We start from the raw sequence: 26,783 nt of genomic DNA, 5'->3' as shown, positions 1-26,783 counted from the left end.
GAATAACTAAATACCTGTTTGTAAAATAACAAGCTTTGACCTTTGCCACTCATCATACATAAAAATTAATGCAAAATGGGTTATAGGTCTAGATGTAAAAGTTTAATGTGATAAAACTTCAAGAATAAAACCAAGTTTTTATGTCCTTAGATTAAGCAAAGATTTCTTAGGACACAAAAAGCATGAAATAAAAGAAAATGGGTAAGTTGGACTTCATCAAAATGATTTTGTTGAGAAAATTAAAAGTCAAGTTACAGACAAAATATTTGCAAAACCTGTATCTGTTAAAAGACTTGTATCTAGAACATTCAAAGAACTCTTACATCTTAATTGTGAGAAAAGCAAATTCAAAATGGGCAAAAGATTGAGTAGGAGTGTCACCTACAAAGCTTTATAAATTACAGTGATGCTTAACATCATTAGTTGTGAAGGAAATGCAAATTAAAACCACAGTGAGATACGACGACACATGGACTTTAAAACAAGAACAGATCACACCAAATGTTGGGAAGGATGTGGAGCTGACCTACACTGCTGTTGAGGTACAAGGCAAAATGTTACAGTCACTTTGAATAATAGGTTTGCATTTTGTTGTTATCAACATACACTTGCCATATGACCCAGTACGGTGAATTGAATTGTGTTCCTCAAAAGTGTATATTTAAGTCCTACCCTTAAGTACCTCAGAATGTGACCAATGGGGACACCTGGGTGGCTCAGTTAAGCATCTGACTCTTGATTTCAACTCAGGTCATGATCTCACGGCCTTGAGATCAAGCCCCACATTGGGGCTTGATATTCATATTCATTCTCTCTCTCTCTCTCTCTCTCTCTCTCTCTCTCTCTCTCTCTCTCTCTTTCTTTTCTCTCCCCGCCCCCCCAATCCCTCTCCCAAATGCGAGCCACTCCATCTTCTCTCTCAAAAAAATAAAAAGTAGGATCATTGCAGCTGAAGAGAAGCTCATATTGGGGTAGGGAGTTCTTAATATAGTGTGACTTGTGTTCATAAGAGGAGAGAGCCACAGGAGACAAAGAAGGGAGAGATGGCCACATAAAGACAGACAAAAAGGGAGAATGCCATATGATGATGGAAGGTAGTGGTTAGAATTATGCAGTTGTAGGGCTGCCAAGGATTACTGACAGGACCAGGAGACGAGGAAAGACCAGATTTAGTACTAGAGACTTCAAGACAGTGTGGCTCTACCTACACCTTGAAACACTTCTTGCCCACACAATTGTAAGGGAGTACATTTCTGTTGTTTTAAGCCACCCATATTGTGATACTTTGTTGTAGTAGCCTTAGGAAGCTAATACACTCAGTAATATCACTTAAGGGCTTTTACTTAAGAGAAATGAAAGCATACTTTCACAGAGATGTACTTGAATATTTATAGCAGTTGTGTGGTCCTAATTGCCCAAAGCTGAAAACAGTCCAGTGTCTACTAGTTTGTTGAACGAATAAATAAATGGTGATGTATCTGTGTGAGTGTATGAACTGCTGATACACACACCACAACATGGATGAGTATAAAGGGATTATGCCAGATGAATGAACTCAGTTACAGAATTCTACATGCTGCATGCTACCAGTGATAGGACGTTCTAGAAAAGACAAAACTGAAATGGCAGAAAGTAGATCAGTAGTTCCTAGGAGCCAAGGGGTGGGGAGAAGAGATTAACTGAGAAGGAACACCACAGAACTCTTCTGAGGTAGTAGAAATGTTTCCTATCGAGATTGTGGCGATGTTATAAGATTGTGTACATTTGTCAAAACTCATCAAATTGTTTACTTCAAAATGGTGAATTTTACTATAAATAAATTATACCTCAACCAAGCTGATTAAAACAGTTAGAAGAGTATAATAAATGGTTATATTGAGCATATGAAAAAACATTGGTCTTAACATTTACAAACAGTACTTTTGGCTGATAAAATTTAACAGCATCAATTGCAGAATCAAAAGTGCTGCATCTCAGTAACTTAGAAGTGAAGATAATGTACTCTAGAAAAACCTTCTAGTGACGATCATAACACTAACGTCAAGGAGTTGAATAAAAGTATCTTTTTAATATTAATTTTGAGAGAAAGAGCAGGGGAGGGGCAAAGAGCGGGAGAGAGAGAGAATCTCAAGCAGACTCCACAGTGACAGCACAGAGCCTGACACAGGGCTCGAACTCATGACTGTGAGATTATGACCTGAGCCAAAACCAAGAGACGCTTAACCAACTGAGCCACCCAGGCACCCCAAGGAGTTGAATAAAATTTTAATGAAACAGTGGAAAAAAGCATTATTTGCAAGTTAATTTATTATTATATTGGGTGATTTAAAATATCTGTTGCTAAACTAGTAAATAATTTAAGTGGCCATGTGACAGTTTTCTTGGCATTCCAAAATTGATACACTTAAATTGGGAAAAACTTTTTTTCTCCTTTTACTGGGAAAATGGCATGCAGTATATTTAGGCGTGCATACAGCTTCCTGTTGTACCCAATTGAACACAATTGATACATCCTCTTCTCCTTCCATGGGTCATTGAACTGTCTCTAGTTCTGCACCTGTTATACTCCATTGCGTTTAACCATTTTCATATCTGTAAACTTAGGTGGCATCTTATTTATCCTTACCCCAGTCTACAGTACCTGGCTTCTGGTGTACATAAAGTAAAAAATTGGTGGATAGGACAAAACAATTTTTATAAAGAATTAATCTTGTGCCATGATGCCTTTTATAATGTTTGACATCTATTCAGCAAGCATCCATTGAGTGTTATGTGGAAAGCATTATACTAGCTGCTTTGGGACATACATAAATGTTGTAACATCTAAACTTTTAAGGTTAGAATAAAATGTAATCTGTGTTTAGCGTAAGGTGTGATACAAAGGATGAGGATAGGTAATCTCACTAGAGCTTTTAGGTAGATCACAGCTTAAGAAAATACTAGAAAAACTGTTTAGTCTGATGACAAAGGAAATCACTACAGCAGCTATTATTCAAAATAATCATAGTTTAAATGTCATTTAAGAAAACATTTCCTGGGATTTTTATAAAACCATTCTCCTTACTGTCATATTGTTAAGTTGATCAGAAGAGTTGGACTGTGCAGTAAATGAAATACTCTTTACCTTAGGGGAGCGGAAGACTTGAATTTTCATAAGTAGGCTCTTAGCGGTTCCTTCTGATGCTTCAGCACATTTCCTTTTCTCTAAAGAAGTACAACGAAGATTCAATGGCATTTTTTGTCTGTTTTTTACCTTCGAGTAGGTTTTGGTCCTCATACAGGGTGTCAAATGTGAGACAAAACCTTTACCTCTCCTCATAGGAGCATTGAACAGGAAATAGAAGCTTAGTGTGAAATATTTTTTATATAAATGGTCAGTATAGCTCCATACTATTTGTTAAAAATGGATGCCAGAGTTTTCTGTGAATGCTGTGAAATACAAAGATTCTTAATACTGTAATGGCTGATGCTTTCATTCCGTGAACTGAATGGAAACCAAGCCTTGGACCTGAGGCATTGTGGCCCAGGGGAGCCGTGGTGTGCCAGGCGGAGACTTCATCCCTACCACCACAGAGTGGGGGGTTATACCGGCTTTCCTTTGCACTACTGTTGCCTTAGTACTGTACTGGTGACTGTCCCTTAGGCAGTAGAAAGCAGTTGCAAATGAGAAGTATTTATGAAGCCTTCTGCTACATTGGTCAAAACTAAGTAGTGTTAGTAATTAGAAATTAATATTGGGTTAATATTAGATAATTAGAAAATTAACATTAGTTTACTAGTAAGTAAACTCCAGGCTTTATTCATATTTTATCAGTTTTTCACAAATATCCTTTTTTTTTTTTGATTCCAGGGTCCATCCGAGGATACCACATTGAATTTAGTTGTCCTGTCTTTTGGTCTAACGTGTTCATTTTAAGCACTTTTTAAGTTTTACAGAATATATGCTGAGGAAACAGATTATGTGCTGAACATCACTCAGTCTTTTCCTATTAACACAAGGCTGTTATTTTGAAACATGTTACTATTCTGTGCCTTCAGGGGTTGTTTACACGTTTCTTGTTTTTTGCCTTGACCACAAGCTGCTGTGCACTTCTTCTAGTTGGTCTTCTGTCAGTGTGCCCTAACCAAAAAGCCAAATAGCAGTGTGTACTGGATAAGTTCAAAAAGAGGGATGAGTCCCTTTTAGCATTACAGAGGGCCTTCTGTTTATTAATGAATTCAGGTAAAGAGTATTGAAGGAAGTAGGAGTGATTAGGGAGGGAGAAAAAATGGCTTGAGCAGAGACTTGAGGAATTTTTGCAAGGATTCTAAAGGACTTCCATGACCTTCAGATACAGTTAGTTTTATGCCTACATAGGTGGTGATAAAGTGCCGTTACAAAAAACAAACATTTTCTCTGATTATAAAAGTATAATTATTATAGAATATTTGCTAAGACACAAAGGCAAAACAGTACACAATCAGCTGTGAGTTTACTGTAGATATAACCACTGTTAATGTTTTTATTCATATACATATTTTACATAGGTTACTACTGGTATACAGTTTTGTGACCTTCCTCACCTTAATCTATCATATTTTTCCATGCCACTAAATAACCTTCAACACTTGATTATTAGTTATCATTGTTCTTTGAAAACCACGAATGATTTAACCTAATACCTTTTTGTTGGACATTGAAGTTATTTCGAGTCTCACTACTGTTATATTGCTTTCAGCCTCCTTATACAAAAATCTTCGTCCACATCTGTGTTCATTGTCTTAGGATAGTTTTTAGGGAAGTTGTACTCCTTTCTCCTCCCACCAGTTGTGGATAAGCATGACTGTCCCTCCTGCACTTTTGTCAAGTGCTATATAATTTTTGGACTTTAGAAGGCCCAGGTTTGTTTTGAAAATTATTTTAACTTCGTTGAGTTTCAGGTGACAATAGGACAGACAAGTACAGTGTCTAGTACTTGAGGAAGCAGAATGATAAATGCAAATCTATAATGCTACAATTGAAGATTCAGAAACTATGAAAGAGGATATGTCTAAGCAATAAATATACATAGGATGGGTGATGATATCTGTGGCATTACATACAGCAAAAAGTAGGAAGCCAAAGGCTGAACTGCATTCAGGGAAAGCCCAGATAATGTGGGATGGAAGTAGAGAAAAGAACCTTTCAGGGTGAGAGGGAATGCTGGAGATGATAGACAATGTGGGTTTACATTAGTAGCAGGTTAAATTTTCTGTAAGGCATATCCTAAAGAGTATTTGTTTTTTGCTTATTGTGTAGCGGCTGCTTTTGTAATATCAAATTTCTGACCCAGTCTCAGTATTCCACTATTATACCAATAAAACTATTCTGTGTCACATAGATTAATGTATTCTTTTCTTAAAAAATACTTTAATGTTTAATTTTTGAGAAAGAGAAAGAGAGAGAGGGAGACACAGAATCCGAAGCAGGCTCCAGGCTCCGAGCTGTCAGCACAGAGGCCAGTATGGGGCTTGAACTCATGAGCCAAGCCATGAGATCATGACCTGAGCTGAAGTTAAACGCTTAACTGACTGAGCCACCCAGGCTCCCCTAGATTAATGTATTCTTGATCTTCCTAGTGAATCTTTGCTTTTTTAGGTGATAAGGTATTACTAAAGTCCTTGAATGGCAAGTACAGGTCTCAAATTGTTCAGCTCTGTTTTAAAAGTATTTTGTAGCACAACGATCCTATAGTAACTAGTGATGTTACTGGTGAATGTTGTAGACTTAATAATTATATATTGTATATCATTAATAATATATTTTCCCATTATGTAGAAATTTCTAAATGTTGAATGTAATGTGAGAGAATTTAATAGATATTTTTAAGTAGGATTTTGAAATAAGATTTTACCTATTTTGATAGCTTTGCTTCGTGTTTATGCTTTTAAGTCTGCTTCTGCTTTATAAGCCGAAAGGGAAATGGCGAGACAGCATAGAGCAGAAAGAGCAAGGATCTTACTTTTTTTTTTTTTTTTTAAATTTTTTTTTTTCAACGTTTTTATTTATTTTTGGGACAGAGAGAGACAGAGCATGAACGGGGGAGGGGCAGAGAGAGAGGGAGACACAGAATCGGAAACAGGCTCCAGGCTCCGAGCCATCAGCCCAGAGCCTGACGCGGGGCTCGAACTCACGGACCGCGAGATCGTGACCTGGCTGAAGTCGGACGCTTAACCGACTGCGCCACCCAGGCGCCCCAAGGATCTTACTTTTTAATGGCAAATATATCATAAGCAAAACTACTTGTGCATTATATGAGTAAGAATATTTTTGAGACCTTCCCTTATGTGACCAATGTTTGGAAAAAAGTTGTATTCTCCTGGTTATCACTGCAGCTTTTTAAGGTGTGGTGATTAGGGAAGTTGTCCAGGGAGGTTGGCATGCATCTGGCTGAGCCCGCCAGAGTAGCATTACCTTAGTAAATTCACTATAATCCAAAAACTGTAATGAGTTTGGCAAAAATTGTTAAAGTCTCTTACATCTGTCTGCCCAGTAGGAGTAACAGATACAGAGCCCAGATAGTTATATCATACCTGAGAATTGGAATATGTTCTTATGTTTCCATGCTTTCATTTCCCATTCTTCCTGCGTATCAGATCTCTTTCCCCCAGTTGTTTTGAATCTCAGCTGCACATTATATTACCTGGTAGGTTTTTAAACTTCTCTAAGCTTGGATTACAGCTGTGTTGATTAAATCAGAATCGCCTAGGTAGGGCCTAGGAATCAGTAATTTTTAAAGCTCTGTGCGCAGCCAGAGTTGTGATCCATGGTTTTAGATGTGGTAATGCCATTGGTGAACTTAGTAGCTCTTAAGGGGTTGCTTATTAAAATCACCTGGAAGATTTCTCCACCTTATTCCTTCCTTTTCCCCTTACTACTTGAGTGAACCAGTGTTAACTGATGGGAGTATAGCCCATGCCTTAGATGTGTTAGGGCAAAAAACCCAAAGGATCAATATGTTAAGTACTGTTTCCTTGTACTCTTTTTGGTAGATACTTTGCTTACATAAGTGACTTTGCATTTTTCTGGTGTTATTTCATATTGATAATTTTATGTTGTTTGTTCACTATTTGCATATTCTCTGTGAGGCAGATGTCATATCTGTTCTGTTCATCACTCTGTTTTTAGTACCTGTCCGTGCCCAACACATAATGGGTACTCCGTAAATGTTACAAGAATGAATCATTAACACTGAGTTTTGGGAATACCTCACTGTTTTATATCTATGTGCACTACCTGCATTCTTAAGCTTTATAATTACATTATCCACTGAGGAAAAAGATCTCATGTAAAGCCGAACATAAGTAGGAAAATAAGCTTTATTGAATTTTGAAAGTCTTTTTCAGGTAGGGATTCTGTGTGGACATTAGTTTTGAACAAAGATGCAGCTCACAACACAAACATTTCCTGGTAGAAGTATGCATTTGCATACCTGGCCTTCATATCAAGTGTCAAACAAAAAACATAGAGAAAAACTAGTGAACAAACAGGTACGTTTAGAGTCTGCGTTTAAACTTCACAGTAAACTAGACTAGAGCTTGGCACATTTATCATCTTGTTAGTTGTATCTTACCCAGTCATAATCTGTCTTAAAGTATAAGGTGGAAAATAAAAATGAGATGATCCAATCAAATGTGATTGATTGTGATATGAATTCACAGTATATTGGCAAAGTGGCTTAAGTTTTGGATGAGCCCTTAATTTTACAATGTACAAAGAAGGAAGGTACTTGAGAAAGTGTAAGTAATACTAGCTAAGATATCTAAAAGCTCTTATTAAATCTATGTTATTTCAGGGGCACCTGCGTGGCTCAGTCGGTTAAGTATCCACCTTCAGCCCAGGTCATAATTTTGCAGTTCGTGGGTTCGAGTACCACGTCGAGCTCTGTGCTGACAGTTCAGAGTCTGGAGCCTGCTTCAGATTCTGTGTCTCTCACTTTCTCTGCCCCTCTCCCGCTCACACTTATGTGTTTCTCTCTCTCTCTCTCTCTCTCAGAATAAATAAACATAAAAACATTTTTTTAAATAGATCTATGTTATTTCAGGATTAGGGGATCTCTGGACCACAATTCTCCAGTTTTAAGTGTGAGGATAACAAAACCTATCATATAAATTCACTCTGCATATTTAAAATCCTTTTTGGTTTAGATGTTCAGTGATACAAAACTCACTGGGATTTTTCCCCTTATTTTTTTTAAATTAAATGCTTTTTGAACAAGTAAATAATTAAGAATAGAAAAGAATATACAATGAAAAGTAGGTTCCTTTTTATTCCATAGCATCAGATCCTTCTTAGAGGAAACCACTATTAGCATTTTCTTATGTATCTTTCTAGGAGTCTGTTCTTGTTGCCAGCATACACATGGCAGAAAGCTTTTGTAGTTTATACTTATGCTCTGCACCTTCCTTTTTTTTTTTTTTTTTAATTTAACCTATATCTTGGAGATATTTCTAGATTACTTTTTTATTTTCCTCACTGAGTTGGTATGATCCCCATATCCTATCCTTACCAGATGAAGTCTTCCTTACTTTCTGATATCCTTTTTCAAACCCAGTTTGTTCTTACATCTCTTCAGGTAATTAATCTCTCCTTTGCTTTGCTTCCATTTACTTTCTTTCTCCTTCTCTTATGTACACTTACTACAGGTCTGCCTTTTGTGACACATGATCTCATCTCAAGTGTCCCTTATCTCAGTTTGGTCCACCCTACCTGCGAGACCTGAATTCCCACCTAAGTACCAAGGTTTCATAAATGTGTATGTACAGCCCAGGCCTTACCTCTGAGTCTTAGATACATATATCTCCTTGAGATAGCTATTTCTTGTATATCTTTAAGACGTCTTAATCCCAGTATGTCCAAAATGAGCTTCGTTTCCAGGGTCCCTATCTTAGTAAATGGTATCTATATCCATCTCAGTTGTACCCTCCAAAAAACTATGAGCTATTCTTGATATCCCCTTCTCATGTCCCATATTGCAAAAACATAACTTTAGTTGATTTTTAACTCCGAAATGCCCCCTCAAATCCATCCTTTTCTGTTTGTATCTAGTACTGATTTAGTCCAGCCTGCCATCTTCACCTGGATTACCACAGTAGTCCACCCACAGCCCCTCTGGCCCTCGTCCAGACTATTCTCCACACAGCAATCTGAGGAAGTTTTCCAAAATGTGAATATTAGTATGACCCGCTCCCATGCTTAAAATGTTTATTGGCTTTCTGTTGCTTTTAGGATAAAGCCAGATACCTTTCATATAGCCTGACAAGGTCCTGCATGGACATGTGTTACTACTTCCCTCTTTAGTTCATCTTTTATTGCACTCTCCCCTGTTCTCTTTGTTTCTAACCATCTTGGGTTTATTTCTAGTCCCTGCTACGCAACCTTGCTCCTTACTGCCTCAGGGCATTTGCATTTGCATTTGCTATTCAGTCTTCCCCAGCTCTTCCCTTTTGCCTTCTAGTAAACACCATTAGGTGTTTCAAATATTATCTCAAGCATTGCTTCCTTTGTGAAACTTCCCTGATCTTCCTAACTAGGTCACATTCCCCTGACACTGAGCAAGGTATAACTCTCCTTTGTAGCAAATTTTCTATTTTATTTGTGTGTGTGTGTGTGTGTGTGTGTGCGCGCGTTTCTTTGATTAATATCTTTATCCCCAGCTAGATGGTAATCTCCATGAAGGCACTGGCTATTGTGTCTTTAGTTTCCAGTGTAGGTGCTCAGCACAAAATAGTAGACACTTAAATCTTTAGTGAATGAATGAGTTTATTTCTATTTTCTCCATTGAATCTTCTGTAGAAAGTATACAAAGTACTGTAATTTGATATTGTAAAATCTCAGAGACATTTTTCAGATTCAGAGTGAATGCATATGCTCAACAAGGCACAGTATGGGTTAATAAGCAGTAAGTACCATCATTTTTCACCAGACTTCACAGGTCTTATGTTTACTGGAAAGAGGTCATTCTGGGGGAGGGGATAGGAAGATAATAAGATAATGGTGAACTGCTTAGCAGAAAGCTAGACCAGTCTTTTTAGTTAGTAGAATTATTTCCTTGTATTGTTTCCTAAGCCATCTCCCCTCTTCCATTGTTTTGTATCTCTCCCTAGTAAGCTGTGAACTTCTAATTACACTCAACCTAGAGAAATAGGGCTATTTCCAGAGCACTCAGGAATAGCACCTGTTGACTTAAATTGCCCGAAGTTTGGAAAGAAATAGAGAGATGTGGTTAAGCTTGCATTTGTTCTCTAGATATACTTGCTGTGTCTGCCTTCCTACGAACCCGGAGACTTCAGGGGAAGCTTCTTAACTGCTCTGAGCCTTGGCTTTCTCATTTTTGAAGCTGGGATAGTTACAGTGTCTATCTCATAGTATTACTGTGAGGAGTAAATGAGATATATAACATGTAACATAGTGACTCCTGGCAACATACAAGTGTTCAGTCAGTGCGGGTAGTTGCTGTTGTTGCTGAAGCTGCTATCACAGCACATGTTTTCCCAATACAAAGGTTGCTTTGATTTCCAGTCTAGTTCACACATGTCCATTTAGTATTTGAGGTACTTTAATGTAGTTAAATTTCTTCTTCATGCTAGAGATACTCCAAAGCCCTGACCACTATTGATAATCTTGTTAAAGTGAACTCCTCATTGATAATTTAAGATTATCTTTGTTCCCCTTCCTGCAGCTGAAAGGTAATAGAGTACCTGGGAGGGGGAAAAAGGATGATGGGTGTTTGAATTAGCAGTTTGTAGTGGAGGATAGGTATTCTTGGTGGCCTTCAAAAGTTATGGGGGAAGTGGTTTAAATTGACTTTTGTGAGCCAACATTGAAACCACCATTTATATTACCACAGTTAAAATGTGTTCAAGTTCCTAAGTACCTGATTTTAAAACAAAATTTTGGAAAGCATCCCTTTGTAGGTTGGAAACTTTTTAATAGACCAACACTTAAATACTTTCTACTTCTTGCTTTAATATAGAAACATCTACTTCATCTAAACTTTATGTGTATTTTTTAAATTAATAAACTTTATTTTTAGGGGTTCCTGTGTGGCTCAGTCAGTTAAACATCTCTTTTTTTTCTTTAAATTTTCTTTAGTTTTGAGAGAGAGCGTGCAAGGGAAGGAGGGGGGCGGGGAGAGAATCCCAAGCAAGTTCCGCACTGTGTCAGCACAGAGCCCGATGTGGGGCTCCGACTCACAAACCGCGAGATCATGACCTGACTTGAAGTCGGACAGGTAACCAACTGGGCCACCCAGGCTCTTCAAACATCCGACTCTTTATTTCAGCTTAGGTCATGATCTTGCAGTCATGAGATGGCACCCCGCATCTGTCTTTGTGTTGATCATGCAGAGCCTGCTTAGAATTCTCTTTCCCTCTCTCTCTGCCCCACCCCTGATCTCTCTCAAAATCAAGAAACAAACATTTAAAAAATAAACTATTTTTACTAGCAGTTTCAGTTTCATAGCAGAATTGAGCAGAAAGTACAGAGTTCCCATATACCCACTGTCCCCACATGCACAGCCTCCCCACTACCGTTCCACAGTGACATGTTTCTTACAGTTGATGAACCTATATTTGCTGCATCATTAATCAAAGTTGATAGTTTGTGTTAGGTTTCACTTCTTGGTGTTCTTTGTTCTATGGGTTTTGACAAATGTGTAATGACCATTGTAGTATCATGGTATCATAGTTCTATTGTCCTAAAGATCTCTTCTCTGCCTGTTCATCCTTCCCTCCCCACTAAGCCCTAGCAAGCACTGATCTTTTTACTGTCTTTATAGTTTTGCCTTTTCCAGGGTGTCGTATAGTTGGCAGTCTTACATTACGTCCTTTTCACATTGGCTTCTTCCACTTAGTAATATGCATTTAAGTTTTCTTCATGTCTTTTTATGGCTTGATAGTTCATTTCTTTGGAGCCTTGGATGATGCTCCATCATCTGGATGAACCACAATTTATCCATTCACCTTGTTGGGTCGTTATGAATAAAGCTACTGTAAACATCTGTGTGCAGGTGTTGTGTGGACCTAAGTTTTCAATTCATTAAACACCAAGGAACACAATTGCTGGATTGTATAGCAAGAATATGTTTAGTTTTTCAGAAACTGTCAAACTGTCTGCCAAAATGGCTGTACCATTTTGCATTTCTACCATCAGTGAATGAGAGTTCCTGTTGTTCCACATCCTTGCTAGGAATATATTGTTGTCAGTGTTTTAGATTTGGGCCATTCTAATAGGTGTATAGTGTTACCTCATTGTTGGCTTAATTTGCAGTTCTCTCATGACATGTATCTAACACCATAGATTAGGTGGCTTTTTTTTTAAGTTATTTATTTTGAAAGAAAGAGCAGGGTAGGGGCAGAGGGAGAGGGAGAGACAATCCCAAGCAGACTCCATGCTCAGTGCAGAGCCCAACACGGAGATCCATGTCATAAACTGTAAAATTCCGACCTGAGCCGAAATCAAGAGTCAGATGCCTAACTGAGTCACCCAGGTGCTCCTAGACTGGGTGGATTATAAGAACAGAAATTTATTTCTTAACGTTCTGGAGGCTGGGAAGTCCAAAATTTGGTGTCTGGTGAGTACCTGCTTCCAGATGCATAGATAGTGTCTTCTTGTTGTGTCCTTCCATAGCATAAGGGGCAAGGGAGCTCTGGGGTTCTAATTTCATTTAAGAAGGGCACATGCTCATAACCTAATAACTTCTTGATAGCCTCCCTCCTAATACCAACACTGAAGGTTAGGATTTCAATCTGACTTTTGATGATACACAAACATTCAGTCCATAACAACATACGATATTGAACATCTTTTCATAAATTCATTTGCCATCTGTGTATCTCCTTTGGTGAAGGGTCTGTGGAGGTCTTTTGCCCATTTTTTAATTGTGTTATTCATTTTTTTATTGTTGAGTTTTAGGAGTTCTTTGTATATCTTGGATAACAGTCTTTTATCAGATGTGTCTTTAGCATATATTTTTCCCCCAGTTTTTGGCTTCTATTTTCATTCTCTTGACATTGTCTTTTGCAGTGCAGAAGGTTTTAATTTTAATGAAGTCCCAACTTTCAGTTATTTCTTTCATGGATTGTGCCTTTGCTGTTGTCTTTAAAAAGATATTGCCACACCTAAAGTCACCAAGGTTTTTTCCCATGTTATTTTCTAGGAGTTTTTATAGTTTTGCATTTTAGAGTAATTCTTTGATCCATTTTGAGTTAATGTTTGTGAAGGATATAAGGTCTGTGTCTAAATTTTATTTTTTTTTACCTGTGGATGTCCAGTTGTTCTAGCACCATTTTTTTGAGGAGACTGTCTTTATCTTAGCTCCATTCTATTTCCTTTGTCAGAGGTCACTTGACTCTATGTGGGTCTATTTCTGGGCTCTCTCTTCTCTTCTATTGATCTGTTTTTCTGTTCTTTTGTCAATACCACATTGACTTGATTACTGTTGCTTTTATAGTAAGTCTTGAAGTTGGGTAGTGTCTGACATGGTTCTCTTTCAGGATTGTGTCAGCTCTTCTGTTGTCTCTCCATATATAAACTTTATAAATCAGTTTGTGGATATCCACAAAATAACTTTGGGGGATTTTGAGTAGGATTGGATTGATCACATAGGTCAAGTTGGGAAGAACTGACATCTTGACGTTTGAGTCTTCTTATGCATGAACATAGAGTATCTCTCCTTGTATTTAGTTCCTTTTTAGTTTTATTTATATTTTTAATAGATTTCAGTGAGGGTGGATAAGTCGTTATGCCAATATGGCGTCTTTAATTCAAGGTCTTTCAATATGTAACCCATGCTTCAGTAGAAACTTTGTATTAGTAAGATTTTTTTTTCATTTTAAATGCATCCTGCACGCATAGAAATGTTCATTTTAGCATTTTAATTATTTAAAATGGAACATTTCACCATTACACCACAGTTTTCATAGTTCTGTCAAGTCTTGGCTTAAGTCATTGTTATGTCCTTTTCTCTTTGAATTAGTTCAGCTCAAGGTAGAACTTCCTGCCTTCGGGATAGAAAGCATATGGAATCTTGGCATTTAGTTTGGTAGGGGTTAAAAGGTTGTGTGTGTGGAAAGCATTGTGTTAAAAAAATGCATTTTTGTAAAATGAGTCTATTATTAAATTGAACATTCGAAACATTGTATTGGGAATTATTCCAGTGCTGGAAAAAGACAGTGTTAATGACGCTTGCAGTAACAGTAATTGTTGAATTAATATTCAAGCAATGAGAAAATAAATTTTGCTGAGATATCTGTCCTCATGCTGCTAATGTTTAAAATTATATCACTTGTTAACAGTAAGAGCAGCTAGTAACAAAAATTTTAGGCTAAATTTGTCACTCAATCTAAACTTTCTCCATGCTTTTTACTCTTGTTGTTTTGTGTAGAACATATACTAACTTAAGGGAAATACGGTATTTAAAAGGAGGGATGGATGTTTGTAGGGGGAAAAAAAAGCAATAGAATAAAGGTACTTCTCATTTTCGTAATAACATTTAAACAAAAAATTGAGCTCTCATTATGGAATTTAACAGTCTTTTCTGTTGTTTTTTTGGTATTTGTGCATAGTGAGGTATCAGTGAACAATTTTGTTTCTGTTTTCTCATAATTTGAGTCAGAACTGGAATAAATTTTACTTTGCTGTATCAGTGAAGTAAATAAATGAACCTTCTTTATGGAGGGAGGTAAGGTAAGAAAACATTCCCTTTCCCTTCATTCTCCTCCTTCTCCTTCCCCCTGCTATTAAACTTTCTCTCTGAGATCTCCCTTCTCACCTTGGGCAGATCCCATAGCTCTTCAGTCACTTTGAGTTGCCAAAATACTTCTAACTTTTAAGGCATAAAAGTACCATCCACTGAAAGAAGCCTAGTCTACATCTTATAACCTCATGGAGCTTACATTCTGATGAGAGAGACAGTAAGATAAATAAGTAAACTATATGTTAGAGAGTGATAAATTATATGGAGAAGAAAATATGAATAATAAAATATGTGGAGATGATGTATGACATTTTTAGATAGAGTGGCCAGGAAAGGCCTCACTGAGAAGGTGACTTTGCAATCAGGACCTGCAGAAAGTGATGAATCCAAACCATGTTGCCATCTTGAAGAAGAACATTCTAGGCAGAGATACATCTGTGCAGAAGCCCTGAGGTGGAACTGTACATTGTGTGTTGGAGAAACAGGTTGTTAGAGCCAGTTGAACAGGGAAGAGAGAAACAGATAAGAAGGATGATGGTGATAATGGTGGCAGCAAATTATACAGTGCCTTGTAGGTCCGAAGGCTTTGATCTTAACACAGAACAGGAGGGTGGTAAGCCTTTGGAAAGTTTTGACTAGAATTACATGATCTGACTTACTTTCTGCCTGTTGCCTTGCCGGCTTGTCTTTTGCAAATAGACTACCATGGTGGGAGTAGGGCCAAAGGTGGAAGCAGAGATGCCATTGTAACTAGCCAGGAGGGGATTCTGGTATTTTGAATCAGGGTCAGGTAGAATTTTGGGTTTGTTTTGAAGATAAAATCAATAGAATTTGCTGATATACTGGATACGAGGTAAAGTGTTGTTAAAGAAGAGGTCTTTGCTTTCGCCATGAGGAACTAGAAGAATGGAGTTGGCATTTAACTGAAATAGGATTGTAGGAGGAGTTAGAACATGAACTCATTTTGGGACATGTTAAATATGAGGCAGTTTTCAAAATTATTAGATTCAAAATATTATAAAGACTGTTTAGTAAGCATTTCAATGTGTAGTTCTGAAATTCAGCATAAAAACATAGGCTGGAGATACAGATTTGGAAATTAAGAGCCTACTGGTGCTTTTGGAAGCCATAAAATTGCATGAGATCAACAAAAGGGTAGATATGAGAAGAAAAGACACGAGGTCCAGGAACTGAGTTCTGAAGGACTGACTCTATTTATAGATTAGGGAGATAAGGAATAGCACTAGTAGTTGAGAAGAAGGGACCAGGAGAGTTAGGAGGAAGACCAGTATGTTATTCTAGTAACAAAACAGAAGTTTATATCCAGTAGAAAAAAGTGATCGAATGTGTCAACATGTTGCTGGGGCAGTCAAATAAGATGAGTATTGAGAAATGAGCATTAGGTCTAGTGATGAGGTCACTGGTGACCTTTGATAAGTGCTGTTTCAGTGTAGTGATAAGGAGTAAAAAGCCTGTTAAGAGATCTTTGAGATGGGAGCTGGGAGCTGGGAGGGGTAGAGTAATAGAGGTTTATTTTTTAATAAAGATTGGGGAAATGTTATCGTGATATTCTTGTGAACATCATTCTCCAGAGAGAGAAACACAAATGATCTAGAATGGCATGTGGAACTACTGGAATGTTACCCTTGTGTAAAACAGAGAGAATGGAACTAACTAGTGAAAAGGTATGAATAGCACCTGTCTTGAGATTGTCAGCATTTATCACTCATTTTCTCCTCAGCTGTGAAGCCTCAGTGGCAGACCAGAAGGCAGCCTGTAAAAAATGCTTTGCTTGAATTTGGGTGGAGCCAGTTCTTGTATCCAACACCTTCCTCCCCCCACCCCCACTAAGAATGTCTTGATTTGCAGGTGGCACCTTCTAAGAAGGCAAAGGGTGTCCTTATTCCAAATAAGGCAGCCAGCACTAGGGCTGGATTTTAGCCATTGCTTGCCTTAGGCTCAGTATTCTTGGAGCATTAAAGGAATCATACTACCATAAGCTTTGGCCTTGCCCAGTCTTCTCTAAGACAACAAGGGAAGTCACATTTAATATTCTGCTGTAATAAACATTTCCTTTGCCCTGGGACAAAACAGTATAAGTGAGAAGAAAGCAAATTTAAGAACCAATACCAGTTTGGTGTAGGAATCCCAGCTCTTACTGCCAACTGGCAGAGGGTAAGGTTTAAGATGTACCATTTACTTTCTGTGTCTTGGTTTTTTCAAGTATAAAGAGATGGGATTGGCTTCAACCAGATTCTTTTCAGTCTGAAATTCTGTGATTCATTAAAAAGTATAGTAACCCCACTCCAACTTCTTTGTATTCTCTGAAGCATAACATAGTTCTACTAAGAACTAAGAAATATTACTGAGGAACTTTGTATTATGGTTTGTTTTTTAATTATTGTTTTTGTTTTTTAGTTTTTTGGATAACAGCTCCCTTTGGGTTCTTACATAAATAGACATTAGCAAAATTTGGCCGGAAATTAAATTAGAAATATAATACAGCACACTGTTGAAGACAATACAGACTAGTTCACAGACTTTGTCCAAGTTCTTTCTGAGTCATTTTGTGACTGTGGGACATATGGAAAGTTGTTTAACTCTCAGAACCTTTGTTTCTCATCTAAAAATAGTAATGTACTAATAGTACCTACTTCATAGATTTGTAAGGAGAATTAAATGAGTTATGCTGTGATGCTTTGAACAATGCCTGGCTTGCAATACGGATGGAGTAAATCTTAACTAATGTTGTTAATATTATTATTATTACTATTATTATTATTATGACGACTACTACTATTATTAACATTACCAGTGTGTGACATGTATAGTTTAGAATCATTTTAGTGAAGCAGCTCTACCATAAAAGTTTCTGACACTATAATTTCATTTTATGATGATTACCTTAAGCCACCAAGGGAAAAATTAACTTGGAAAAGGAAATGCTGTTGAATCAGGTTAAACCCTTTTTTGTTTGTTTACAAAATTAGTGCTCAATATTATGTTTTTAGTTACAATGAAAATTCACTTAGGGAATATACTTGATTCTCAAATGATGACAGGACAGTGAGCCATTACTGTAATTAGTTTCAGTTGCTGTGTACACTTAAGACGTATAAAACAGTATTTATGTTAAAAAATATTTTTCCCTAAATGGGCCAAAATAGTGAGATTTTATTGTTCATGCACCTGCCTTAAATATAGGTTTTTAAAGCATGCTGCAAATATTTTGATTATACCATCAAGTTTTCTACATCCTTTCTGTATGGACTATTTTTTAGAGCATAGGTTTGATTTGATAGCATCACTTACCTGATGTTTACAGTTCAGTTTGTTTTACAGAATTAATAATACACAGTATTTTGACTATACCTGAAAGTCCTATTATAATTAATACAATAGGTTGATTATCAAGTGGTTGATTTATCAATGCTGGTTTACCCTTATTTTAAATAAAACATGCAGATCATTTATAAACTAATAGGTCAGTTTAAAAGAAGAAATGCCCTAGATGTATTGTACATTAGTTCACAAAGTCAAGATAATTTATGATGTAAAGGTTAGGGGAAAATGGAAGTCTATAAGGTAAATTTGAAGAGAATTTAAGGAATATTGGGTATGCCTTACCAGCAAATAATTGTGAGTTTAGATTTTATTTGAATTATCTTTCTTGTTTGTATTTTATAAATGAAATGATGTTGTTGAGCATAATGCAGTGTACCTGGGAATTAGTAGCATCAAGCATTCAGACTTTGCTTTTTTAACATTCCCTAAATGTGGGACTAAAAGGAACCAGGGCTTCTTGAGGAAATGGCTGATTCCAAGCCTGGGATCCTGGAACAGTTTTGTGCCGTGTTATGCCGTGAAAGTAAGGAAGTATTTATAAAAATACAGCAACTTCTCACAAGAATAGAGGGGCCATTTTGAAGGGGCACCCACTAGCCAAATTTGGGATAATTTGAGCATCGAAACAATTAAAGGCAGTAATGAATTATATAAATCATTAAGAAAAAAAAAAAGAGAATCCATGAAACCATGTGAATAATACACACATTCATACAAACGGGAGAAGAGAGGAATCAAGGGCCAGCTGGTAAATGTAGAGTAAATGCTGAAGTTGGAAAATTATGATTTTTATCACCATCATAGTAAAGTTTAGTTCAGTCAAGAATCACAAATGGATGTTAAATGTAGGGGAGAAATTTGGTTGAAGAGCAAAGGTTGCTTATAGTAGGAAAAAGATAGTAAGTAAGCAGTAGGAAAATCAGATATCACTTGAGCCAGGTAATGAAAATTAACAACACCGGTTAGGGACAGGTGAATGAATACCTTGGTACTCTGAGAACACATCACTTCTGCACTGTTGTGGCCAGGAATGCCCTGTCTGCATCTAACCATGAAACATCAGATAACTCCAAAAAGATGAGCATGCTATTGAAAGAAGTAGGAGATGATGGGGAAGGAGGATGACTGTATTCATTAACAAAAATGTTAATGTTATGAAAGTCAAGGCCAAAAAGTTCCATGTTAAAGGAAACTAAAGACACAGGCCATAGATGATCTTAAGAGTAGATTCTGTATCTGGACGAGAATTAAATTTTTTTAAAAGGCATTATTATTGGGTCAGTTGACAACATTATTTTGCAGGTAATTGGTTAAAGTGTTTTGTTTTTTTTTTAATTTACAGAAATTGTGGCTGTACTCTGATTATATTGGAGGGTAATATAGGAAATGTGAAAACTTAAGTATTTATGAGGAAAGGGCCAGATGCATTCAGCTTACTCTCAAATAGCTCAGAGAAAAAAGCCTTGGGTGTCAGTGTGTATGTGCACATACATACATACATACAGAGAGAGGGAAACAGAGAGGGTGTGGGAGGGAGGGAGAAGATGAAAAAGCTAGTGGGGTACAATGCTAACAGGTAGTTTCTGGGTTAAGTTATACAGGTGTTCTTTGGTTTTGCAGTTTTTCTGGAAATTTGAAATGTTTGCAAATAAGTTTATACATATATGTATACACACATTGGGACTTAGTTCTTTTTTCATATTTATAGCTTATTGCTCTAGGTTGCTAATTTACCTTTAATACTTAATTGGTTTAAGATGTTAACATTTATTGCTTATAGATATACACATTGATTTTTAATTTCTTTTAAATAGTGCTGGGCCTAAAGGAGATAACATTTATGAATGGAGATCGACTATACTTGGTCCACCAGGTTCTGTATATGAAGGTGGTGTGTTTTTTCTGGATATCACTTTTTCATCCGATTATCCATTTAAGCCACCAAAGGTAAGAACCTACAAGTCCATTCTTTAATCTTTAGCCTTCTCTAAAATTCTAGAGGTTAAATATGTACTGATGTAATCATTTTCATGGCATTGCTTTTCATGAATTGATATGGAAACTCTCTTATAACCAAGAATTTTGAAACTGACAGAAATTGCTTTCTGCCTTATACAGATAACTTTATAGTCAGCAGAAAGAGTTTGTTAATTGTAAATAAAAGTATGCCACTTTGCACACCAATAAAGGAGATAAATTTTAGATTTATGTTATAAGGGAAAATATCCTAAGAAGCTTCCTGGAGATACCTGTCGGGATTAAAAGTAAAGCTGTTTGACAACTTGCAGAAATAAGAAGTAAGTTGAATTTTGTGCTCAATACCATCTCTTCACAGCAAAACTAGAAAACCGCAGCAAAGAAGAAGGAAACTGTTATTCAAAAAGCTTGCTTTGTGCCCTCTGTAGGTAGGATGTAGTAATGAGAATGAGGGTGGGCTGGGTGGCTTAAGCCTTAGTTGTCTCTCAGTATGAATTTAGATGGGGAACACAAGGGTTGAGTTGTGCCTTGGCAATTATTTTTCAAGTCTTAAATATAACAGTTACCTGAATGGTTTCCTCCTCTCCTCATTATAAAATGGTCAAGCCAGCAGGTAAAAACTGCCAATATTAAGCCTGAACATAATTATGGTCTAGTTACAGAGACTTCTGACATGTCAGGGAAAAGTATATTGTTATCAGGCCTTTAACTATGATGAAATGTTTTTCTTTTCAACATAGTTTCTTATGTCCCCTACACTATTTAAAACACATGTAGCAATTTAATGCTTGTGTGCACATGCATGCTTGGTGAGGGTGGGAGAAGAGAGAGAGTAAAAATTAAGGATTTTTTTTTTTTTTTTAAACCCAGGGTTATTTCTCCATTATCTAATAATGTAACAACAGTTCCACCTAGTGGTATCTACCTCAAAGTACAGACACCAAGGTTCCCTATCACCTAGAGGTATTTGCTGTCTACTGGAAATACCAGTGTTTTGAATACTCTACTATCTCATCTGAATTTAAGATCTGTAAATGATTGTCTTATTTAATGTTCCCAAGTATGTAGAGTATGTCTTGCTAGATCAAATAAGGGAACAAAGCCCCCATGTTAATAATACTACAAATTGTATTCACATTCAGAATGATACATGTTAAATGCTGGTATATCATTAACTGCTCAATTTGCATTCAGTGGTTAAGTTTTCTGTATTACAGAAAACAAAACCTTAGCAAAATAGCTCATGGCTGTATTTATAAATAGTGATACTTCTACATGCCTCATTTTTCTTGAAATTGGTTTTTATATGGTAGCAAAATTAGCACAAAAAAGTTTGCAAGGTTTATTTTCTACAAAACTATATTTGTATATCAGGGAAAGGAAAAGAGTTCTATTTTTCTTTTTCTAACAGGTTTCAAACTATAGTTCTGTATATGATTTATCAATTGTTTTGGTTAACATAGTGGTAATGTTTTATTTTAGCATGTTACTTTTTTTTACTGAAGTCTCACTATTTTAATTTTCTAACCTTTCCATGTTGATTCATTTTTCTTGCCTGAGATATCTTACACAGTATTATGAAGCATTGTTTGGATCTGTAGTTGGACAAGTGAAAAAGAAATAATACCTCTGCTCTTATCTTGGTGTTAGGTACAATTATTTCTATACAGTTCTGATTATTTTTGAAGTTCAGATAAAGTATTGAACTTCTACGGAATAGTACAAGTTTAATTATCTTCTGTTCATTGATTATTAATAGCTGAAAGGATTCAAAGTTATTTATTGCATCATGTTTGTAAACTACACATATCTATTGAGTAGTCAGCTGTCAATGATCTAAACATATTATTCCCATATTCTAGAACAGAATTGTCTGATTTCTATCAGACAATGCAAGCTACATGTGTAGTTTTAAATACTCGACAAGCTGCATTAAAAAAGATAGAGGGACGCCTGGGTTGCTCAGTTGATTGAGCATCTGACTCTTTGTTTTGGCTCAGGTCATAGTCCCAGGGTCCCGGGGTCCCAGGGTCCTGGGATTGGGCCCTGCTGAGCCATGCTCATTGTGGAGCCTGCTTAAGATACTCTCTCCCTCCCTCTGCCCCTCTTCCCTGCTCACGCTCCAAAATTTAAAAAAAAAAAAAAAAAAGTAGAGAGAGAGTGAAATTAATCTTAATAACATTTAACCCAGTATACCAAAGATACTGTCATTTGAACATGAAATCAATGTAAGAGTATTGTTAATGCGATGTTTTACATTCTCTTTTTGGTACTGTCTTTGAAATCCGATCTGGTATGTATTGTACATTTTTAGCCCACTTCAACTAGCCCACATTTTAAGATCCATATAACTAGTATGTGTACTTTATTAGACAGGTTCTAGAAGTACAGTCTCTTCCTTCTCCCTTACTAGACCACTGCTGTCTTTCTTGTTATTAATTAATTATGCACCATTATCAGAAATACACTTTTGAGGGCTTTTAATATTTTCTTTCTAGACTCCATGTGGGTGATCATAGTACGCTGCTAGTTCTAAGACATCAGGAACTGTTTTGTTTTGTTTTGTTTTTCTCTGCAACTCCAAATTAAGAATTAACCACCCTGTTAATGTTTGTGACTGTTTTTGAAACTTGCCAGTATTTATTCCTATGATTTATTCTCTTTTTTCATATATCTCCAAGATATATTAGTTTCCTTTATTCAGTACCTTAAGTACCTTGCTTGTTTTATTTTATTCTCTTAGTCTAATAAGACATTGAACTAGCTGGAGAAATGAAAAGCTGAAAAATAGACTGGGGATTTCATCAGCCTTCCTTTAAATCTTTGTCCAGTATTTTCTGATACATGACAGGATATTAGCAGAGTTGATACATATCTTTTCTACTAAGAAACTGATGTAACTTTTGTCTTGTGAAAAATAAAATTCTTCACCAGTTCCTTCTTTCCTATGGCAGTAAAACACTTCTCACTTGCCATGTTTAAACAGAGGGCTGTATGTGCACGTGTGTACATGTATGTGTATATGGTACATATATGGTCATAGGTACCTATAATTATTGTATCATTCATTTAGAGAAAACCATCCAAATCAGCTACTCACTTTGGTGTGAAATCAAGAAAGTTCCTGCTCTACTGGGTAAAAGAAATGTCTTTGAACTGAATTAAATAAATAGAAACCATTTACTTTTGATATTACTTCCACCTAGTGTTTAATTAGTTCTTCAGTCAAATTATTTTCTATTTAGTATCTGTGTTACCCTTCACTTTTGTTGGTGAGAGTTTTAGTTGGTAATAAAGCATTCATTTTCTTTGTTTTTAATGGAACTGTCCTTAGGTTACTTTCCGCACCAGAATCTATCACTGCAACATCAACAGTCAGGGAGTCATCTGTCTGGACATCCTTAAAGACAACTGGAGTCCTGCTTTGACTATTTCAAAGGTTTTGCTGTCGATTTGTTCGCTTTTGACAGATTGCAACCCTGGTAAGCAAATCTTTATTAACACATACAGTGAGGCTACAAAAACCAACGTGTTTTTTTGGTTACCTTAACTGAGTTGAGAAAGTAAGTGCTACTGGTGGAAAGATCAGCCTAAAGCATTTTGCAAGGAAATGGTCAATGCCATTTCAGTTAGATAGACCAGAAGTTTCACAATAACTTTCTTGAGTTTATTAATGGCGTGCTACCTATAGTTACTTTCTTTCTGTCCTTGATGGACTTTTTCTGAATTAATGTAGCTCTACAGATCATATTTGCCAGGAGTAAAATAATGACTCGGACACCAGTGCATCCTTTCCTTGCTCCTTCCATGCTGCCATGTGCTTTAAAAGCTACCAATGAGTAATGAAGAGCTTCTTGTTCTCCCTTCTTGGCTTCCAGTTGGTTGTTTTAGGTGTAGTAATAGTGGATATTAAAATGATAGTTGATGAGAGAGTTGGACTAGGATTATGATTATAGAAATGCAAAGTCATTAATATATAATCCATAACATTTTTAAGAAATGCATAGGGGTGCCTGGGTGGCTCAGTCTGTTGAGCGTCCCACTTCGGCTCAGGTTATTATCTCACAGTCTGTGAGTTTGAGCCCCACGTCGGGCTCTGTGCTGACAACTCAGATCCTGGAGCCTGCTTCAGATTCTGTGTCTCCCTCTCTCTCTGACCCTCCCCTGTTCATGCTCTGTCTCTCTCTGTCTCAAAAATAAATAAACATTAAAAAAAAAAAAGGGAAATGCATAATTGCCATGCATTAACATGTGTAGTTGACTTGAGAAAGTGATGTTTAATCCTGAGATCTTGCATATGTTATCTGTCTAACTAAGTGGTCATTTTTAAAGAAGTAGAATTACTCTTTCTAAATATTGGGCTAATCACCAAAGGCTTTTACTGTTGTCTGAAACCCAACAGTTATACATATGCCAAAGGTAGAAAAACAGGATTAAAAAGAGTAAGGCAGCTCTAAATGAGCTGATACAGAAAGCTTTCTAAGATATATTAAGTGGAAGAGCAAGGCACCGAAGAAAAGTACATATGCATAACAGTCCTGTTCTAAATGCGTGTACGTGTGCATACTGTCCCTGAATAGAGATGCTGTTAGCAGGTGACATCGTTTGCTAGGTAGAGAAGCTTCTTGAGTAATTGGGAGTCGGGAGGGAAGAGGGCTTTACTTTTCACTGGCTTTCTTTTGGTGCACTTCAAATATTATGCTGTGTGTACATATTTACCTTTTTGAAAAACAAATTCAGAGTAGAAGTTTACAGCTCAGATTCAGTTTTTAGTTTAGAATTCTGTTTAAAACAAAATGACAAGTTTTTAAATGGAGATAAGGATAAGGATTTGAATCCTACTATTGCAGAATGAAGGAAACATTCTGAGTAGCACTGTGTTATAAGATTTGAGTTTTTATTTAAGAATTACATTGAAAAAAATTTTTTTAATGTTTATTTTTTGAGAGAGAGGGAGTGAGTGAGTGGGGGAAGGGCAGAGAGAGAGGGAGACACAGAATCTGAAGCAGGCTCCAGGTTTCAAGCTGTCAGCACAGAGCCTGATGCGGGGCTTGAATTTACGAACCACGAGATCATGACCTGAGCTGAAGTTGGATGCTTAACCCAGGCGTCCCTATAAATTTCATTTTTAAATATCCATAAGAAGGTAGAATATAATCATCTTAGCATTACTGAATAAAATGCCGAATGAAAAATAGTTTTTATATTTTATTAAAGGCATACATTTAAAATCAAATTTAGTAACTTAACATGCATTGTTTTTAGTTAAAAGGGCTTTTTTAATTTGAATATTAAAATATACAGCTGATTATGTGATGTTAAGTATTTTAATTTTGAAAATTTAGCCATTATATATCTGTCGAGGTGCTGCCTTGAAAATTAGTGTTTTGATTTAATCGACTCTTAAAACTGTGACATTAAGACTCCATATAATATAATGTATCTTTTAATGTTCTTTCTACTTTTTCAGCGGATCCTCTGGTTGGAAGCATAGCCACTCAGTATTTGACCAACAGAGCAGAACATGACAGGATAGCCAGACAGTGGACCAAGAGATACGCCACATAATTCACATAATTTGTATGCAGTGTGAAGGAGCAGAGGGCCTCTTCTCACTGTGCTGCAAATCTTTATAGCCTTTACAATACGGACTTCTGTGTATATGTTATACTGATTCTACTCTCTGCTTTTATCCTTTGGAGACTGGGAGCCTCCCCAAAAAGGTAAATGCTATCAAGAGTAGAACTTTGTAGCTGTAGATTAGTTATGTTTAAAACGCCTACTTGCAAGTCTTGCTTCTTTGGGATATCAAAATGTATTTTGTGATGTACTAAGGATACTGGTCCTGAAGTCTACCAAATATTATAGTGCATTTTAGCCTAATTCATTATCTGTATGAAGTTATAAAAGTAGCCGTAGATGACTAGGAATTACGTCATTTGTATTAAACCCAGATCTATTTCTGAGTATGTGGTTCATGCTGTTGTGAAAAATGTTTTACCTTTTACCTTTGTCAGTTTGTAATGAGAGGATTTCCTTTTACCCTTTGTAGCTCAGAGAGCACCTGATGTATCATCTCAAACACAATAAACATGCTCCTGAAGGCATAGTTTCCTGTCGTAATATTTTAAGTCAATCTTGTTAGAAGGCGTGTCTGAGATGATTGTTGATGAAATAAAAATGCGGATATGAAGATTGACTACTAAGGACCAGTACAAATAAATGAATTGTTAAATTGAAAACATTTGAAATCTTGTTAAATGTGTAGAGTTTTTTTTTTTCCCTTTAAGTACCGATGAGAGAATATAATGAGCTTAAAGATGCAACACTGGGTTTTAAACCATTGATCTCAAAACACATGAAGCTCTACTTTGATAAGACCATATTTGAGCACAAGATAATATGAAATCCTGCCTCAGGAATCTGGTATTATCGTATAGAACATTTTGTTTCCAAATTGGTGATTAACATCCACCATTGGATAATATTGTCAAATAACTTTAATCTGATACTGCTTCTGTGTCGGTGTATTTTTTACTTTACTTCCAATCCTGTCTAGCTTTTTTGTGGTGTATGGTGTGCATTACCATTCTTTTTGTGGCCCTTAGCCAGCAGATAGAGCTAGAGGCAGAGTTGAACATAGAAACCATTGTCTGCCCTGAAGGTGGACTAGAACTCTGGATTAGTGTGCAGATGTGGCATTATTTCTCAATTGGAAAAAACAAAACCAAACCAATTTTAAGG

At 36.5% G+C, this 26,783-nt stretch overlaps 1 protein-coding gene across 3 annotated transcripts in view; it reads left to right on the top strand.

Moving 5' to 3' along the window:
* Positions 1 to 26,148, top strand: part of UBE2E3 (ubiquitin conjugating enzyme E2 E3) — a 91,258-nt gene extending 65,110 nt beyond the window's left edge. For all 3 annotated transcript variants that reach the window (XM_047085133.1, XM_047085136.1, XM_047085134.1), the window contains exons 4-6: positions 19,877 to 20,009; positions 23,374 to 23,521; positions 25,510 to 26,148. In XM_047085133.1, coding sequence (XP_046941089.1) covers positions 19,877 to 20,009; positions 23,374 to 23,521; positions 25,510 to 25,607 — 379 coding nt within the window. In that variant the 3' untranslated portion in view covers positions 25,608 to 26,148. The remainder of the gene's footprint in view (positions 1 to 19,876; positions 20,010 to 23,373; positions 23,522 to 25,509) is intronic.
* The last annotated feature ends 635 nt before the right edge of the window (positions 26,149 to 26,783 follow it).

This window comes from Lynx rufus, unplaced genomic scaffold, assembly GCF_022079265.1.
Source record: "Lynx rufus isolate CCGP_SWC_20201006 ecotype Redwood Valley unplaced genomic scaffold, mLynRuf1.p SCAF_2, whole genome shotgun sequence".
Lineage (NCBI taxonomy): Eukaryota > Metazoa > Chordata > Mammalia > Carnivora > Felidae > Lynx > Lynx rufus.
This window is presented reverse-complemented; position numbering and strand designations above follow the sequence as displayed.